General features: G+C 36.5%; 2 protein-coding genes and 4 non-coding genes across 7 annotated transcripts in view; 3 read left to right on the top strand and 3 right to left on the bottom strand.

Moving 5' to 3' along the window:
- Nucleotides 1–17090, bottom strand: part of LOC135936381 (WD repeat-containing protein 55 homolog) — a 38312-nt gene extending 21222 nt beyond the window's left edge. The window contains exons 1-4 of one of the 2 annotated variants that reach the window (XM_065479175.1): nt 16948–17090; nt 16730–16812; nt 16057–16223; nt 14705–14911 (exon numbers count right to left, since the gene is read on the bottom strand). In XM_065479175.1, the coding sequence (XP_065335247.1) occupies nt 14705–14911; nt 16057–16064 (215 nt within the window). In that variant the 5' untranslated portion in view covers nt 16065–16223; nt 16730–16812; nt 16948–17090. The remainder of the gene's footprint in view (nt 1–14704; nt 14912–16056; nt 16224–16729; nt 16813–16947) is intronic. The other variant, XM_065479176.1, reaches the window with a different exon arrangement.
- Nucleotides 1585–4637, top strand: LOC135937187 (uncharacterized). The gene is made up of 8 exons (XM_065480279.1): nt 1585–1779; nt 2015–2212; nt 2483–2665; nt 2748–2887; nt 2936–3045; nt 3297–3408; nt 4230–4357; nt 4464–4637. The coding sequence occupies exons 1-8, from the start codon at nt 1624–1626 to the stop codon at nt 4619–4621; spliced, it is 1185 nt and encodes a 394-aa protein (XP_065336351.1). The 5' UTR covers nt 1585–1623; the 3' UTR covers nt 4622–4637.
- On the bottom strand, nt 5035–5153 carry LOC135938219 (5S ribosomal RNA). The gene has a single exon (XR_010574633.1). It is a non-coding gene; the product is annotated as a 5S ribosomal RNA (ribosomal RNA).
- LOC135938211 (5S ribosomal RNA) lies at nt 5372–5490 on the top strand. Its single transcript, XR_010574624.1, has one exon. It is a non-coding gene; the product is annotated as a 5S ribosomal RNA (ribosomal RNA).
- Nucleotides 5831–5949, bottom strand: LOC135938210 (5S ribosomal RNA). Its single transcript, XR_010574623.1, has one exon. It is a non-coding gene; the product is annotated as a 5S ribosomal RNA (ribosomal RNA).
- Nucleotides 6157–6275, top strand: LOC135938228 (5S ribosomal RNA). The gene has a single exon (XR_010574642.1). It is a non-coding gene; the product is annotated as a 5S ribosomal RNA (ribosomal RNA).
- Nucleotides 17091–17623: the final 533 nt, after the last annotated feature.

Raw genomic sequence — 17623 nt, 5'->3', positions numbered from 1 at the left:
AAAAATGCTGCAATGAGACAAAAGATAATAGGATATTACATTGTTAAAAATGAGGGAAGTTTAGTGGAAATAAATTAAAAATAGAATTACATCAACGAGAAACGGCGTAAAAAATTCGAAGGGAAGACCTGGTGAGAGAGCTGGCAGAAAGCTTCTTATTGTGCGTCCACAGAGAGCTCAACTGAGGAGCATTTTTGGAATATTGTATGAATGGAATTACGGGAATTACCAATATGCTGGAATCTCGCAGAAGTAAGGGAGAATTTAAGAGTGTGTATATGTGGGGTACGAGGCAACGACCGATCAAGCGCTTCAAGCATTTTTTTCTTTTCTCTTGTTGTGTTCAGGTGTGTGACCTTCTTTCACTGAGGGAGCAAGTTAGGGGTTATAGGGGAAGATACAAAAGGTTAAAGCGTGTAGGGCGGAGTGCTGTCTTCGATAAATGGTTGAACCCGTTATTATGCTTCTCAGGTTTTGTCAAATATGAAAAAATATAATATTTTATGTTTAAGAATTCATGTATTGACAGGATTAAGAGGATATTGCTAATGCAAAATAATATTTATAAGGAAGTTGAAACCAAAATTAATCTAGTTTTATGGCAATATAATGCATTTCAAATAGTAAATAAAGAATGTCTCCCTACTTGAAATCTTATTTTATTTCACAGCAAATAGTTTCCTAAAATGCGTCGTACAATTTTGGACAAATCTCGATAAGAAAAATAGAAATCTGTCAAGAAAATATGGTCAAGCGCCGAAAATTTCGGAGAAAATTAAAATTAGTTCAATTTTAACTGAAGCAAAGTAGGGGTGTTTCCTTCGACTTTTGGCACCGGGTATTTGGTGTTAATAAAATTAGCTGATTTTTCGATGCGTGAAACAGAAATGATCGGCGTTGAAAAAGCCGAAGAACGCCCCGAGGGAATACAATATGGCGGCGCGGACATGGCAGGCAAGAGCTCGTGGCTCATAGGGGGCGTGGTGTGCAGCCATATTGTATTCCCTCGGTTACGCCCCCCCTCTTCGGTGGTCGATTTCGGCTGTTTCGACGCCGAAAACTTTGGTTTCACGCACATCAAAAAATCGGCCGAAAAATCTAGTATTTTTTTTTTACCAAAAACCCGGTTGAAGGAAACTCCCTTATTATGTATTGCACGTTTTGAAGAACAACCTGATAACACTGAAAAATCTTATGAGCTGCTTTTATTGTTGCTAGTTTTTAATTTTTCCATAGCCCCTTTAATCTGTTTTTATATGATTGTAGCAAAAAGTTATAAATAACCGCTGACGCCATCTGTTGGCAGCCTTTAAACAGCAAAAGGCCAATTTTAACGATCAGAGAAAAGAGCAAAATTTGCTGGTCTATTTTACTTTGCTAATGAAAAAAATCAGTTTTGTTTTTGCTCCGATTGAGATTAACTCACATTTCATTTCGTAGGCGCGCTCAAATTGTAAGAACATGTGTGTGTGTGCGTGTTTGTTAACTGATAAAAGATTAAATATAATATGTTGACTGGCGCGGGAGCGATAAAACGCACTCACTACACATCTCGCAGAAGATAATGCCTGCTTATGAAAGAGATCAGTATTGTGTTAATAATTCGTCTTGCCGGACGGCAAAATGCTGGGCACAATAGTTTTGACTGTTTTGGTCGCGATACTCATAATTTTGGTGTCAAATCGCAAAGAAGAGCCCATACTTGGCATCTACAAGCAAGGAGGCACTTTTTACATCTTTAAATATGTTATTTTCAGGGTGATTCTGTTCGCAAGAAAGGTAAGAAAATTATAATTTTAGTTTTAAAGCTTGTAGATCAATTTGATATTCATTTAAATACAATTAATATAGTTTCTTTCCTCTTCAAACAAGTTAAACTAGCTTTCAAATTAAATAAAAATCAGCTAACAAACAATGTCTCGTCATTTATAGTAAAGCGTTTTGTTTTTAATCAACTAAATTAATTGGAATAAAATGTTTTAATAATCAAAAATCGATTAATTGGTTCACAAAGCTGGAGAAAATGCGGCTGGAGACGCAGTTGGGCAAGAAAACCAACTTTGACTCGATAGAGAAGCCGCAGCCGCTGTCCGAGCACGCGAAAGCGTTCGATGCCGTCTTCTTCGTGGCAGCCAACCGCACCGGCTTCTACCTGGCGACGGGCTGCGAGACGCGCAAGAACGGCAAAGCCAACGCACTCTGCTACCTCATGGTTGTCCAAAATTAAATCATTTAACAACGTCAGTATTTTTATTCAACAGCTTATTGTAACATAATGACAATGACACCTCAATTAATGACTGAAAGAAATGAGTTAACTTATTTTGCCCCTAATCTACATGAAAAATATTATTTTAAGAAAATTATCTAAAAGCTGGTGTCTTAATTTCTGGCTGTGAAAATTAAATAATTAAAATAAAATTGTTTCTATTGTTATTTAAAGCTAATAAATAATTAATGATACACAAATTTAATTTCTCAGGTTCCAGGGAAAGGGCTTTTGTGTAGTGAAGCGCTGCCCAACACCGAGTTGGAGATAGACCAAGAAAAGCTTGCGCAGGGCGAGTACCAGGCCGGAGGGGTCAATTTTAAAATGGTCACGCCAATGAGTCGCTGGAAAATCGCATATAAAGGCAAAATGTTCCTCCACGGGAACAAATCCCAGGTGCTTGCAAAATTTATTTATTTTAAGATTAACTCCCAATTTGTTTAGCTCTACTTTTTAATTTAATTTATGTTTTTGTCAGGTGTTTGACGTGGACTTCAGTGGAACGTGGTCGTCCCACCTGCCGCACTTTGACTACGAGCACGACCTGCACCCTGCCACCCTGGCGCGCGCAATCGCCAGGGAAGACTGGAGCAGGGACTATTTCGACACCTTGAAAGAGTACGCTTATTAAAATCAAGTGTGAAATTCATTAATTTCCAAATATAGGGCCCATCAGGCGCATTACGAACAACTAGGGCAGCTGCAGGGCAAAGTGACGATCAACGAAGACGAAACGATCAACTTCACCTCGCACGCCTTCCGCGACCACAGTTTTGGTGAGCAGGAAATAAATTGTGATTTACTCAATGATTTGAAACAATTGAACTCCACTTTAAATAAATTATTTTTATTCATATTTCGTTTGAATGTTTCTTTAATTAAAAAATAATCGGTATTTGAGAATTGTTAATAAAATAGAAATTTAAGAAAAATCGAAATAAATATACTGTATCAAAATTCGCATGTTTTCGCAAATAAATGAAGTTCTCTCAGGTTAGTTTATGATTAAAACTTTATCCATTTTAAGGGAAAAAGCGAGACTGGACATTGATGCACAGATATGGATTCCACATTCTTTTCTTCAAAGATGGTAGCAAGGTGGTGGTGGCTGTAATTTCGCAGCCTTGCACCTCATCAAGGTAAGATACAGGATATCAAGGAAATAAATATAAAGTCTATTTTTAAAATACATAATATGCCGGTCTCCTGGATTCTTTTAAATAGATGTGGCAAAAAATCAAATTCCTTTATTGCTGGGAAAAATTGACCCTGTTAAAATATGAGCGTAATTTATTTATAAATATTATGCAATATTATTTATAATTTTTTCCGTTTTTCTATGATCACAATCGGCACAGTAATTTAATTTAAAAAAAAAGAATTGGAATCGTGAAAAAAATTAAAAATTAAATTGGAGTGGCAATAATTTAACTTAAAATTAAACTATCATATTTATTCTTCATCATCTCTTTAGAAGACACATTTATGCATTTCATCATTTGTTTTTATAAATATTTTATGGCATTCAAACCGACCATTATGAACCAAAATGTAAAACGCCAAAGCTATGATTGGCTTTGATATCATGATTTTCCTCTTTATTGTTGTCTATTCTTTCCAAAGTCATGCAATGCTGCCAATATCTTTTAGAAAAACCCTCTTAAAATACATAATTTTTCTTGATCCTCCATTTAATTTTATCACTTCAGGAGGAGTTTGAGAAAACTTTATAAAAATGATACGTGATTTTGGTGTATTAAAAAAGGGAAAAACATATCGCAAAAACGCGCATGTTCTTTCAATTTAATTTCCAAATAATATTTTAACTCCCCAAACATTCTAAATTACAATTAACAGCAATTCCGATTTATGTAAATCGACCATTTCCTCTATAATTTCCAAATATTATTAATTACTTTCCAGAAGATTTATCTTAATTTTCAAATTAATTTAATTTCAGCTTGGAAGCGGGCTACGAGTGCAGCCCCGAGGGTGAAATAACGCCGATCGAGCGGGTGGACCTGGAACTGTTCCGGCACGGCGAGGCTGGCACCCCGCCGACCGATTACGCCTTCCACTACAAAGCAGGTCTCTTTATTTTTTTACTATCTCTCCTTCGCGAGTGTGTCGCCAACACACACAATCGCCTAATTGTATTGCAAAATAATATGTAATGTGTGCGGTGTCGGCGCAGGGGGTCGCACGCGGCTTCTGCAGGTCCGAGTGGTGGCGTGCAGCGAGCATTTCGTCAACGAGACCAGAATGGTCGAGCGCTTCGTCCAGGTCTCCAGCGACGGACTCCAAGGCTGGGGCGTCTCCGAGTGGAACTACAAACGACCACGCGTCGAATAATAAAAAAATACCAAAAGCATATTTCATAAACAAATCCAGCTCGTTGTTTTATTCATAAAAGGCTTTGCAAAAAAGCTGGGAGTAAGCGATTGAAAAATACATTTTAGAGCGTGGAAGGTGCCAAAGCTAATTTAAAATAAACAGTGATCCCTTGACGTTTAAGGAAAAATAAGGAAAAGCCAATTTTATTCATGATACTGTTCTTTATTCGCGGCCGGCGGCCACGCGCCGTGCTTTAGGGCAGATCAGGCGAAGAGTGTAACAACAGAGTAATGAGATTGATATAAAATATAGTCGTAATTAAATTCTTTTAAATAAAATAAACCAAAAATTTTTTACAATACTTTTTTTAAAATTAATTTAAAAAAATACTAAGCTAATAATAGGTAGAAAAAAAGGAAAAAGGGAAGAAGCGCCTACAACATGCAGTGTTCCCAGGCGGTCACCCATCCAAGTACTGACTGCACTCAATGATGCTTAACTTCGGTGATCGGACGAGAACCGGTGTTTTCAACGTGATGTGGTCGTAGGCGATAATGCGGTCTCAAAGTCCAAGGCCCCAATTCGCCCAGTGGACCAAATGGCTCTAGCATAAAATGCAATTTTCCATGATTTATTAAATTTGGTATCTCACAATCAGAAGACCTCAAAAATCTTTATTAGTATTGAATTTTTTGACCAACTTTGATAAAATTTCCCAGCTTGCTCCAATGGGCGAATTGGGGCTTTGGACTTCGAGACCGCGCCATCGCCTACGACCACATCACGTTGAAAACACCGGTTCTCGTCCGATCACCGAAGTTAAGCAACGTTGAGTGCAGTCAGTACTTGGATGGGTGACCGCCTGGGAACACTGCATGTTGTAGGCGCCCGTATTTTGCTTTTTTCCATTAATTCCGTCTCTTTTGCTTCATTTTTAGATCCATTATCCTGCTTCTCGTAATTAATATTGATTTTTAAAAATATATTTTAAGCCACTTCCTGTGGTTTATTTTAAATACAGAAACCACAACAGTAATATTTTACTTCTTTAACAGTCCCTTGCTCTGAAACGTAAAATATTTTACTGTTTTTTTTATCATTTCCACTCATTTTCTGTATGTGGTTGCTGTTAGGAAATAGAAAAAAATTCATTATTGTTCTGGTCCAGGGTAGATCATTTTGAACCAAAATTAGATAAAAATTTTAAAAAAGGAAAAAGGGAAGAAGCGCCTACAACATGCAGTGTTCCCAGGCGGTCACCCATCCAAGTACTGACTGCACTCAACGTTGCTTAACTTCGGTGATCGGACGAGAACCGGTGTTTTCAACGTGATGTGGTCGTAGGCGAAGACGCGGTCCCGAAGTCCAAAGCCCCAATTCGCCCAGTGAAGCAAGGAAATCAGCACTAAAATTAAATTAAATAATTGTTGAAAAATTAGTTTGTCCTTTCAGTCGGTCTAAAAAATGTTGAATTGAATTTTATGCCAGGTTTTTAGCTCCTTTCTTCGCTCCACTGGGCGAATTGGGGCTTTGGACTTCGAGACTGCGCTATCGCCTACGACCACATCACGTTGAAAACACCGGTTCTCGTCCGATCACCGAAGTTAAGCAACGTTGAGTGCAGTCAGTACTTGGATGGGTGACCGCCTGGGAACACTGCATGTTGTAGGCGCTACTTCTCTTTTTGATTTTTTTAATTCTAAATTTAATTTTGGTTCAAAATGATCTACTCTGAACCAAAAAAATAATCACAAATTTTTATTATTATTTAGAATATTTTTTGGTCTTGTCCTGGTCCTTTACCGGAAACAAATTTCCTGTTCGAAATTTTGATTTTCTCGTCCTGTCCTGTTCCGTCAGCTTATATTCATGTTTTTCCTGAATTTATTTGTATACATGTATTTTGTTTAGTTAAATTTCATTTATTACAAAATGATCTTACAATTAGCTCTTTATAAATATAGTAACAACTGCTACTACAGGGTTATCAGTTTATATTCGTGTAAGATTTTTGTGGAAAATTTTGGACGTCGCAAAACAGTATTTGAAGTAAATTTTATCATGTCTTCGAATTTATTTTTTGATTGAAACGTGATAAATATAGGCCAAGATTATTTGTTCTGTATTAAAATTCCCGTCATTTCCTGTTCCTGAAAATATTTTCTTTTCCTTCCTGAATTCCTGTTTCATTTGTCTTGGAATCCACTCTACTGTGGAACGTGCAGAGGAGCAGGGCAAAGAGAAAGTAGTCATATAATTTTTTTTTAAAAATTGTTATATTTGTGACATAATTTGTTTCGTGCATGAAGGGAAATTTAAAAGTTGACAAAAGATGTCAGGATCTATACTTTAATCGATAGGATACCATTAAAAAAACAGGTCAACGCCTCTTTCGCGCTTCATCAATAGTAAAAAAAACGTCTTGTAAAATAATGGTTCAAAGCCCTGAAGACATTGAATGATCCAAAGTTTATTTTTATTAAATTCTAAATTTCGTGCCAGGATAAGTATAAAAACAAAATGTATCTGCAATTCCAAACAGAGGAACTCATTGCCTGTTTCCAAATCAGAAAATTTAAAAATCAATTATAAAAACAGACGATAAACTTGGCAACTATTATCACATTTTAATTTTAATTCATCCCTTCAAGCCTTTGCTATAATCTGATCTATAGTGCTGAATAACATGGGAACCCCTTTAAGGGTGAGCTCATTGACGCCATCGGCAGTGACGTCGAAGTAACGAGCAGCAGGTACATGGGGTTTGCGAGCGTCATGCGCTTGAGCAAATAAGACTGCTTGATGTGCTCGCACTGATTGTAGATGCGCATCTCCTGGTAGTATGTGCGAACCATGATTACGGGCCGGCCGTCCATGTCCACGTCGGCCAGCAGCCCCTCGTCTCCTCTGCGGTAGTCTGGGTCTCGGAATGGCCCTAAAAATATTTGGAAAATTTAGATGAAATTTACATTTACACAAAATAAAAGGGTTTGATTGATCTATCCCATCTTTAAAACCACCCCTATCTCACCCCTTAGATTTTTCACCCCTTTCAAAGTGGGGGTGATTTTCATTATTTTTTTATATTTTGTGTACTAAGAAATTGTCAAATCAATTAAAAATAGAGTGCTGATCAATTTTGTGAGCACACCCTAAACTCTGGCTGGTTAGTGGAAGTCGAGACGAGTCTTATGGTGGTTTTTTTTTGCAATTCTGATGGTTTGAAGTTAGAAGCCGAGAGAGAACCCTAAAAACGAAATGTTTTATTTATTTATTTTATTTAGTGGAATTTCAATCAACTAATTGTAATTAATAACACAACTCAGCAATAGCCAAATTTATGTTTTTCCTGTAATTTTTCGAAAGAAATATCATGTTGCATATTTCAGAATTCCAAAATTGGTGAAGTAGAATTATTTAAAAATTGCTAAGACCATTTTGTCATGTTATGGGATTAGATTTTAAAATAAAAAACAAGATAGCTTATGGAACAGGCCAGGTAGGACAACAAAATCCAATTTTTGAACCGGAACAGGACAGGAAATAGTTCCTCGGAATAGGACAGGAAAGGAACAGAAACACCTTTCTTGAATACGCTCTACTGCTTCACATTTCAATCTTTCCACCCCCAAAGAACATCTGAGCAAGTGCGCAGCCCCCAAAATATTTATAACCTCGCGCATTTTTAATGGTATGGGGTTCAAAATTTTATTTTCGTGTTCTAATACCCAAAAAGCTTCATTCAACCCCTTTTTTACACCCCTTTCATTAATTTTAACGAAAAATGAAAAACCATCCAATTATAAAACGAAAATGTTCCATAAATCGTTAAATTTTGACCTTAAACAACCCCCTCCATGCAACATAATTAATTAATTTATAGTTACACCGTTGAATCGGATGGCAAATGCGTGCAAATATTGACATGTTATGGAGATAACCGTCCTAAAAATATGGAAAAAATAAATAAATATTACCTACATTTTCCTAAAAATTTGAGCAATCATCAGCATGTTGCTTAGTTTCTTCGCGCATGAGGTCACAGCTGCTCGAAAACTCTGAAATTAAAAAGTTCTATTAGAAATGAATTTCTAAAAGTAAAATTTAAATATTTTCTGCTTTCAAGAGAGGTTAACGGAATATAATTAACAATTTATCGTCAAACGATGCAAAATTTTAGTAACAAAAATTAAATGTACTTTTATTTTCTTGCGAAATTGTTTTCAAGAGAAAAAGCTCACCTACGTGAAGTTTTCGAGTCGTTTGGGCAGGTTTTTAAAATAAGAAAGCACGTTTTCTCAGGGCTGTAGTCCTTTACGTCAATGAGTAGCAACCTGTAAGTAACAGAGGATTTATAAATCATGGACACAAATAATATCAAAATAATTTTATAATTTAATCAGAAAATACGTAAAAATTTATTTTATGAAAAAAAATGTTCTCTAACTAAAAATCTCTATTTAATTATGAATTTTCCAGTAAATTGGCATCAAATGATGGTTTGATTTTCCACTCTGGCCAGACTAATGGTTTATGGGGCAACCTTTTGTGCGCATATCATTATCCAGCAGCCTTCCAACTGAGAGATTTTAGCACCGTTTAAATATTTTAGCAAAATTGCGCGCGCGTGCAGGCGGGAAGAGCATTGGCGGCGGGTGGCGGAAAATAATCAGATCCCGTTTTGCCGGCACTCTTGGTGGTGCAGGATGTGCGATTCTGACAGTGCCAATAAAATCACGGGCATTTTTTTACCTTCTCGGCAGGGTAGGGTTCCAGGGTCGGCCGGTCAGGGTTCAGATAGGAGCGTAGCTGCCGGGCCGCGGTGGCTCCGATGTGCAACCCGGCGCGGGTGCGATGAGCGGAAAAACGAAACCATCTTTCTTCTCCTTTCTGTTCAGGGCAAAGCTCAAAATAATTTTTAAGTACGTTTGGTGAAAAGTTCTTACCTTGAAGAGAAGCCTAGCGTTGTATGCTCTTCTGCGGAACCATTTTTTTGCGCGCCAAAACTGACCCGCCAAAACGCGGGAGGCCGGCTTCGATATACACACCATCTTGCTTCGTGCAACTCAATGAAAGCAACCTGACTTGAATGGTGTTGTTGCATCCCGCCGGCCGGTACATCCCTGACAAAATTTTTATTCCCTCAAACACCCCTCGATGAGGCGAGTGCCCGCTTTTAGGCCGATTTGCCTGCGATCACAATGCGCCAGGTGCGCGGCGAAACAGAGCCTTTTGTTCCGCTCTCGGCTTGCACCCACTGCGATGCAGGCGAGCGGGCCGAGAGCCACGGAGTGACAAGTGCATCTCCCTTCTCGAGCCAGCACTGCTTGCTATTCGAGTTAAATTTTATCTCAAAATCAACTATTTCCAGAGTGGTTAATTAAAATTCAATTTAAATATGACTAGTAGAACTGTTTCGATAAAATGCCCAAATATTATTGTGTGACTAAATATTAAAAAAAAATAAGGGCATAGAATTTGTCAAGAGAGCAGCGGCTGACCTTGACCTCGGAGGAGTATAAAACATATATTAGTCGTTTCCAAATTCGAATTGAAACTGAAATTGACTAAAATGGTGTTAATCCATTAGCTTATTGCAAAGATATTAAGCCCGAAAGCTTTTCATGTTCGTCCCGATTTTTTAGTATTTTTAATTAATTTTTAGTTGAGTAGCATAAGGGTTGGGAAAACAATCCTTGAATTTTGTTCCCACTTGTTCGTGCTGTTCGCAAATTTTTTTATGCTTAATTGAATCTACTTAAACAGCCTATAACTTCATTTTAAAAAATTAAATTCAAAATATCTAAAAAGTCTGAACTTTTTTCAATAAAGTCGATAGGAACATTTTGATAGAGAATTTTGATGTAAATCTTGTGTGAAAATATCACCTAAATCAATATGATAGAGAACGAGGAAATTGGGCAAAATTGATATTTTGAATAAAACCAACGCTCTCGTGCAAGCCGCTTTGCTCTCACTCAAGAGCAGACACAGATTTTTTCTTCAAAATCTAAAAATTCGTAACTCCGGTGTTCATCAACGTAGACACTTCGAATTTGAAACATTTTATTTCATTTTATATTCTTAACGTTTTAAGTTATTTGCAACATTTAGCTAAATCCAACAGGAGCGAAGATAATAATAAAAAACGTCATTTTTACAATTATTTTAAGAAAAAGTCAATCCAAATGGAGCAAGAGTGGTTTGACAACATTACACATGTTAACTTAAATTGTTAGAATTTTTGTATGAATGAAGCAATATTTTTCTTCAATTATTTCAAATTTTAATGAATTTTTCAAACTTTGAATCCGATTTTGATAAGTACCAAGCGCAATAAATAATATTTAAAATTCACCTTTAATTTCGATAAATGATACACTTATTTTTAAGCCATAGTGTAGGGTTCAAACCTTAATTGCGAGCTTCTTTTTCTAAATTATAAGTAAATTTTTAGTGCGCGGCGTGTCTATTTGCCGCGCCTGGCAGTACGTTTCACGAGAATAAGAGGCTGCCGCGGGCGCGCGTGCAGCCATTGCATTGGTCTTCACGATGGAAATTTTTTAAATTAAAAAATCAAACCGATTAAACTGCTTTCGGTAAATCTGGCATTTCAAATAACAATCAAGATTGTATTATTGAAGGGATTGCCTGCTGCTATTTATTTCCATGCAGATTGCCAGCAAATTGAACGCTAGAAATCCCGTTCGTAAAATTAATTCAGACATGCTGGAAAGAGGTGCACAAGCAACAAAATAGCAAGTCGTAAATTTTGAAAATTTCACTCTAACGAAAGCGTTACTGTGGTAATGAAGATAATTCCGAATTTTCCTTTAGAAAATAAAATTTTGTATTATGCAACTCGGCTCCTACTAAATTCTCATAAATAGGGAGCTGGACACAACCATAATATGTTGAGTAAAATGAAACACTAAAACTTAATCAACGAAGAAAATTATCTTACTTCTTCATCAACAGATTTAATTTATTCCTAATTGCTCAAATATCTTAAACTATAAATAGAAATAATATTCAAAATGAGATTACGAGTATTAGAATTAATCATATATAATTTTTTTTTAATTAATTTAAAATCATTCTTTGCCAGAGTTTGTAAAATTCCTAACTTGGAGTTTTGGTCGACTTGATTTTTTTTTCTTTTAGTCTCTTTTGTTGCGAGGAGGCTATTTGACCTTGTTCCCTCGCCTGGCATCCCGCTGTTACCACGCTTTGTTCATGTAGCACAAACACATGTATTGTGCCGGCTGGAGAAACCAACCTCGCTGCCCCGTAATATTAAAAAGAGAGATCGAAGCGATGGTCGGCAACACTAACGCATCCTGCAGACCATAATTTCGAACCATCTTAAAAATTTAACAATCCTTGACACCCTCTTACTGACTGGCAATATAGGCATATCTGTGGCGCAACACTGCGACGCAGGTTGCATAGTTCCGGGTTTGTTTCTCTCTTTAAAATTTAAATCATTTTAATCTATTTTGTATAAATACATTTATAATTTGACTGAATTCTTTTAAATGGCATTAAAGTTAAACATTCTCGGTGTGGGTATATATTTATAATAGTAAATTAAAAACATTAAAATGAAATAAATATTAAACTTTTTATTTTATTAGGTATCAGGAATGCCTTTATCCAGTGGCCCATTGAGTGGAGTCCAGTGTGGAGTGCAACGGTGGCCCATATAGAAAGACCGATGGACGGTTCTGCAGGCCCTGACCTTATTAATGGCGTCTTCATGCGTGAGGGGATCTCAGACTCGGACTCATCCGACACGAGTAGCTCTCATAGCATGGAAAACTGGATGCATTCTTCAGAGCAGAAGAACAACAACAGCGATGACAGTTGTGAAGAAATACCTGAAAATCCTTTACAAAAACTGTGGCACCCTACTGTAAGCTCTTTGAATATTAATTGTAGCCGACGATATAATTAAGCGTTGATCTTCTTATTTGCATTTTCAGCGTTACCATGACATGGCCAAGGAGACTGGATTTCAGGATTCAGGTAAGCGCTCATGGATATATTATCAACTTTGTCTTAGAAAAAAGCTTGAACAGTCGAGAAACCAATTAATTTCACAGTCATTTTTTGCTTTCACGAGTGCGAAAATTATATTTGATGATTATTAAAGGCAAAATATTGCCAGTTTAAACTCCTAAAATTCAGAAAATGCGATTCCCAAAATTAAGCGATGCATATATGTTATATCAATTTCGTGTAGGGTAGAGACTAGAGACGTTCAGAGAAAAGTTGGAAGGGAAATAAAAAAAGAATTGAATTTTTCAGAACAAAAAAATCTAAATTGCGTACTAAAAACCTTGAGAGATAGTGGAATCTATATGACACAATCCTGGGACAATACAGTCATTATGGACGCAACTTGAAACGGCATTTGACATTTACACTGATTTGCTACATCAGCTACCGCAAAGGGATTAAAGCCAACATTGGGAACAGAACGCAGAAGACGCAGGTACGCAGTAAGAGAATTTAATAATTATTGAGAATGCTTAAAACATATTATGTCTTGCTCCACAGTGCACCCACGAGATCTGCAGTTTTATGATCAATCAAATGAGCCACTTTGACACATGTGAGGACCGTAAGACTTGTGCAAATCAAGCCTGCCCGCCACTTTGCGCATTAATTGATCACTGGAAGCTATGCATCATGAACCGAGAGTGATTCTTGAGCAAAAAATTGGTAAAAATTGAGTGGTAAAAACCGTCAAACACCAGTGGTGAAAAAACCGGGTGGTAAGCAAATGCAACCCTGTTTCAATTATCATGATTTCACTGAAAACTAAAACGCCAAATCCTTTAATGTTTCCTTTATGGAATAGACACATATCTGGATTATTCTAATTCAAAAGGTCTTTAATTATAATCAATTTAGCGATTAATTTACTCTTATAAAGTTCCTCGCGTTTTAAGAACACCAGTTTTTAGCAGATTTCCATTATCCTGATCAAGCAAATAATTTAGACCATATAAATCCCTGAAATTAACCTCAAACATCAATTAAGAGTTTAAATGCATATTGTTTTATAAACGTAAAAGGACGCTGTCAATATTAAAAATGCCAAGTTCCTAAATAATTGTACCACTCTATTCATAAAGGTATAATCAATTGTTCACGCCATGTCTTGGAAAAAGTCGCCAGCGTTTCGTACATTAGACGAGGGCAGGTTGTGTTTGAGCACCTTCTTGTCGTTCTTCTCCCCCTCGGACACGACCAGGCCGTCTAAGTGGATCACGTTAGAAAAGCCGCTTGTCGCAATCAACTCACCGTCGCCAGATACGTCCATGCTTTCCACGGTCGACGACGGGTGTGTGCCGACAATGCAAAGTTGCTAATGCGGAAACAAGTGCGTCGCTCTGCAAAATCAATGTTTTTCTTGTAATTAAACTTCAATTTTTGTAAAATATGCATTTGATAAATACAAATAAAACGGAAACTGTTGTTTTTAAAGAGGAACGATAGTGTATTTCTCCGCAACACACAGATAAGGTCCTAAGGATCGTGTACAGTTAAAAAATATAGAACTAGCAGAGGAAATTTTCAAGAAAATCGGCCTCAAATCAAAGTTGGAATTGTCTTAAATGGAAAATTCTCAGAGGAATAAATAAAATTTAACTTTCAAGATTCAAAAGTACTTTTTTATCTTCTCACTGATAAATTTTTCTAATTCTGAAAGCAATTTATTTCATTTGCTCAAAAAAGAGGGTGGATTTTGGGGCACTTTTGGTCAGAAGTATGAAAAAAATTGGTCAATCAGAAAGTTTTTAAATAAAAAAATTACTGTCACTCCCTAATTTAATTATTAAGGATAAAAGAAAGGACAATGCTTTCCCTTGGTCTCCCCTACACGATTAAAGTAAGAGCTGATCATGGAAATAATTAACAATAAATTTATTTGCCATGATAATCCAGGGCTCAGATAGCTTCCGAAGATAAAGAAGGGACGAATTAACTGTTTGGACTCATAACAAGAAACAAAATTTTTAAATTGTCCACAGCTGATTGGATTTCTATGAATAAGGTGCTACTAAAAAAATTAAAAATTAAAAAAATCACCTTAAGACTCCGTCTGCGTGGGCGATGACAAAGATGTTTTGCGTGATCGACTTCGAGCAGTTGATGGGGTTCTTTGGCCCCGGAAACTCATCCGAGTGATAGCCAAAGGAGCCCCAGTCGAAGAAGTAGTATGTGCCTTTGCTCGAGCCCACTACCAGCTTTCTATCCTGCTTCACCAGCGCCAAACTCGCACTCGTATAACTCAGACTGGAATAGGGAAAACATTTAATATTTGGTATAAAATAGAAGAGAGTTTATAGTTTTTGATCGGTTTCTGAGCCAAAAATGGTCAGGAACATTAAAATAGTTGAATTTATTGCTAAATTGGCTAAACTCATCGTCATAAGATAGGATTTTTACTACCGGAACACTACCAAGATTATATTTTTGATGTTAAATTAATAATTTTCAAAAAAATGTCTTAAAATTTTAAAATTCAAGGTGGAGACGTGTTTGATACTTGAATAATTATATAATTTTATGAATTCCCTAAATTTAGCCAATTTAGCTGGTTAAAAACTGGCTTGGCCAAAATTATTTTTAAACACTTATCAGCAGAATTGCAAACACCCGCATTACAAAAAAAAATCAGTGGTCTATTATTTCTTTTTTAATTTTGCCAGTTTCTTGAAGGCAATGTTTACACCTCATTCTTAAATAATTATTATTTGCTCATGACCACGATTTGAATAATTGTCAGCGAGGAATTTTTTAAGAAACTGAAGCAGCAAATAAATGGTAATTTACAAGAAAAAAATCTGAAGAGCAGAGGAAATTTTGACCACTACGACCGCAATTTTTATATTTACACTGGGGAAAAATAGAATAAAATCACTTCTTGCCCAAGATATTTTTACAAAATGAGTGGCAACCCGGTGGTGAAAAACGGTGTGGTAAGCAAATTCAACACTATTTGTCGGTGATTTTTGGGGTGAAAACTCTTGATTATTTTTATATTAATTTATGCTGGACTTCGTTATATTTAAATAAATTTAATTCAACTTTCCAGGACCCTTAAGAGTTCAAAATATGAAAATAAAGGGCCAGAAAAATCTGCAATCTTAGCAATTCGTCCTGGTCCCGGAAAAATTGCGTAACTTTCAACAACCAAACGCGAATTTCCTTGTTGCAAGAAAAGGTCAACAGTCAATTCGACAATGAAAATTTGGGTGTTTGTTGAACGTTGCGCAATTTTACCGGGACCAGGACGAATTGGTAGATTTTTTTTCGAATTTTGGTAAAAAAAATCCAAGACAAAACCTGGACCAACTTTACCGACTAGTTTAAAATATTCGGCAATTTCTTTCATAAATCACTAGTTAAAAATTCTCTTGCATTAATTTAATTAGTACCTGAACATGCAGCTTCCTGCTGTGGAGGTCGATGGTTGTGATCATTCCTTCGACAGAGGAAAAAACAAGGAATCTCCATGACTCATTTAGTCACCATGTCAGTTATTGTCTCTTCTCTTCTGATTCTTTCAAGGAAAGTATTGCATCCTTTTGTCGCAGATCCCACACTAAAACGCCAAGAATATTAATTAATCAACCCCACAGCAATGAATTAAAGTGGAATTATACTGAGAGCAACAATTGAAAATTATTTGAATAAAATTGTTGGATGCCATACACAATTTATCGATAAACAATTTGTTCAAAATTTGCAACAAGAAAAAAAGGATCTTCCTACACTAAAAATTCAAATTTAGCAAATTTTCTCCAAAATTTTGAGTGCTTGGAACATATTTTCTTGGCATATTCCGAATCCTCTCGTCGAGATTTGTCCAACGGTGTATGCCACTTATTGGGGAAACTCTTGGTTTTGAAATAAAATCGGATTTCAAGTAAGGAGACAGCCATTACCTTTTGAAAAGCACGCTAACTTTCCAGCCAATTTTCTCAAAAAATTACAGTGCTTCTTAGGTCAATTTAGGCTTTAACTGAATCCTAAGGGACGAGGTTATGCATTGGCAACAAGCATTTTCCAGGATTTTGCAGTATCATTCCTCTTTAAAATATTAATTACCTTAATTACGTTTCTCTGTGCCATTGTCATCTCCAGTGGCAAATCTGTTTTCGTCGATAACTTTTAGCGTGTAGACTGGTTCTCTGAAAATAAAAAAATAAATTAAAACATGGTAGTATACATACTATTATGTATATGTATATGTAGTAAAAATGAATGGATAAAATCGCATCTGGCGAGTTAATGCACATAGCTGTGCGTAAACGGAACGTACTCACCTTTTAAACGAGGATTGCGGACTTGGGCAGAGACGTTTATACTAATGCTAAATAAGCATAAAATCGACAAAACCAAATAATTCACAACGAATGTAAATGTAAACAAAACACTGGCCGGCGTGTGTGGCGTGGGCCGGCATGCCGGCATGCTCGCCATTGTTGAATGTTGAGCGCTGTTGCCACGCCTGCCCGGCAGAAGCTTTTGGCGCGAAAGTTTAGCGCTAGTGTGAAGGTTAATTTTATCGATTAATTATGATATATGAAGAGGATTTTGGTGGCTAATTTAATGAAAATATCTCAATTTTTTGTGGTGGAAATAAAGTCAAAGTATTGGCTAAGTAGCTGGCCGCGAGCAGGAGGTTGGATCATCCTAGAATGATCTCTCTTGTATTTTCGAGCTTTATGCTCGCTATTATCGTCATTTTCGGAAACAATATTACGAATAGTAAAGCTCTAAGCAATGTTAATTAACTTCGCGTGACTTCTACGTAACAATAGTCAACTTTTAAAACGGGGTGGAAACACATTCCGGTGGATCCACGGAAATTGGCACCTGGGTCCTAATTTTTCCTTAAACGTTAAGCGAGCACTGTCCATTTTAAAAGTAGGTTTTTCCAGTCGCTTACTGGCTTGCCACCCCCCAAAGAGGTTTCACACCCACCCCCAGTATATCCAT

Source organism: Cloeon dipterum, chromosome 2, assembly GCF_949628265.1.
Source record: "Cloeon dipterum chromosome 2, ieCloDipt1.1, whole genome shotgun sequence".
Classification (NCBI taxonomy): Eukaryota; Metazoa; Arthropoda; class Insecta; order Ephemeroptera; family Baetidae; genus Cloeon; species Cloeon dipterum.
This window is presented reverse-complemented; position numbering and strand designations above follow the sequence as displayed.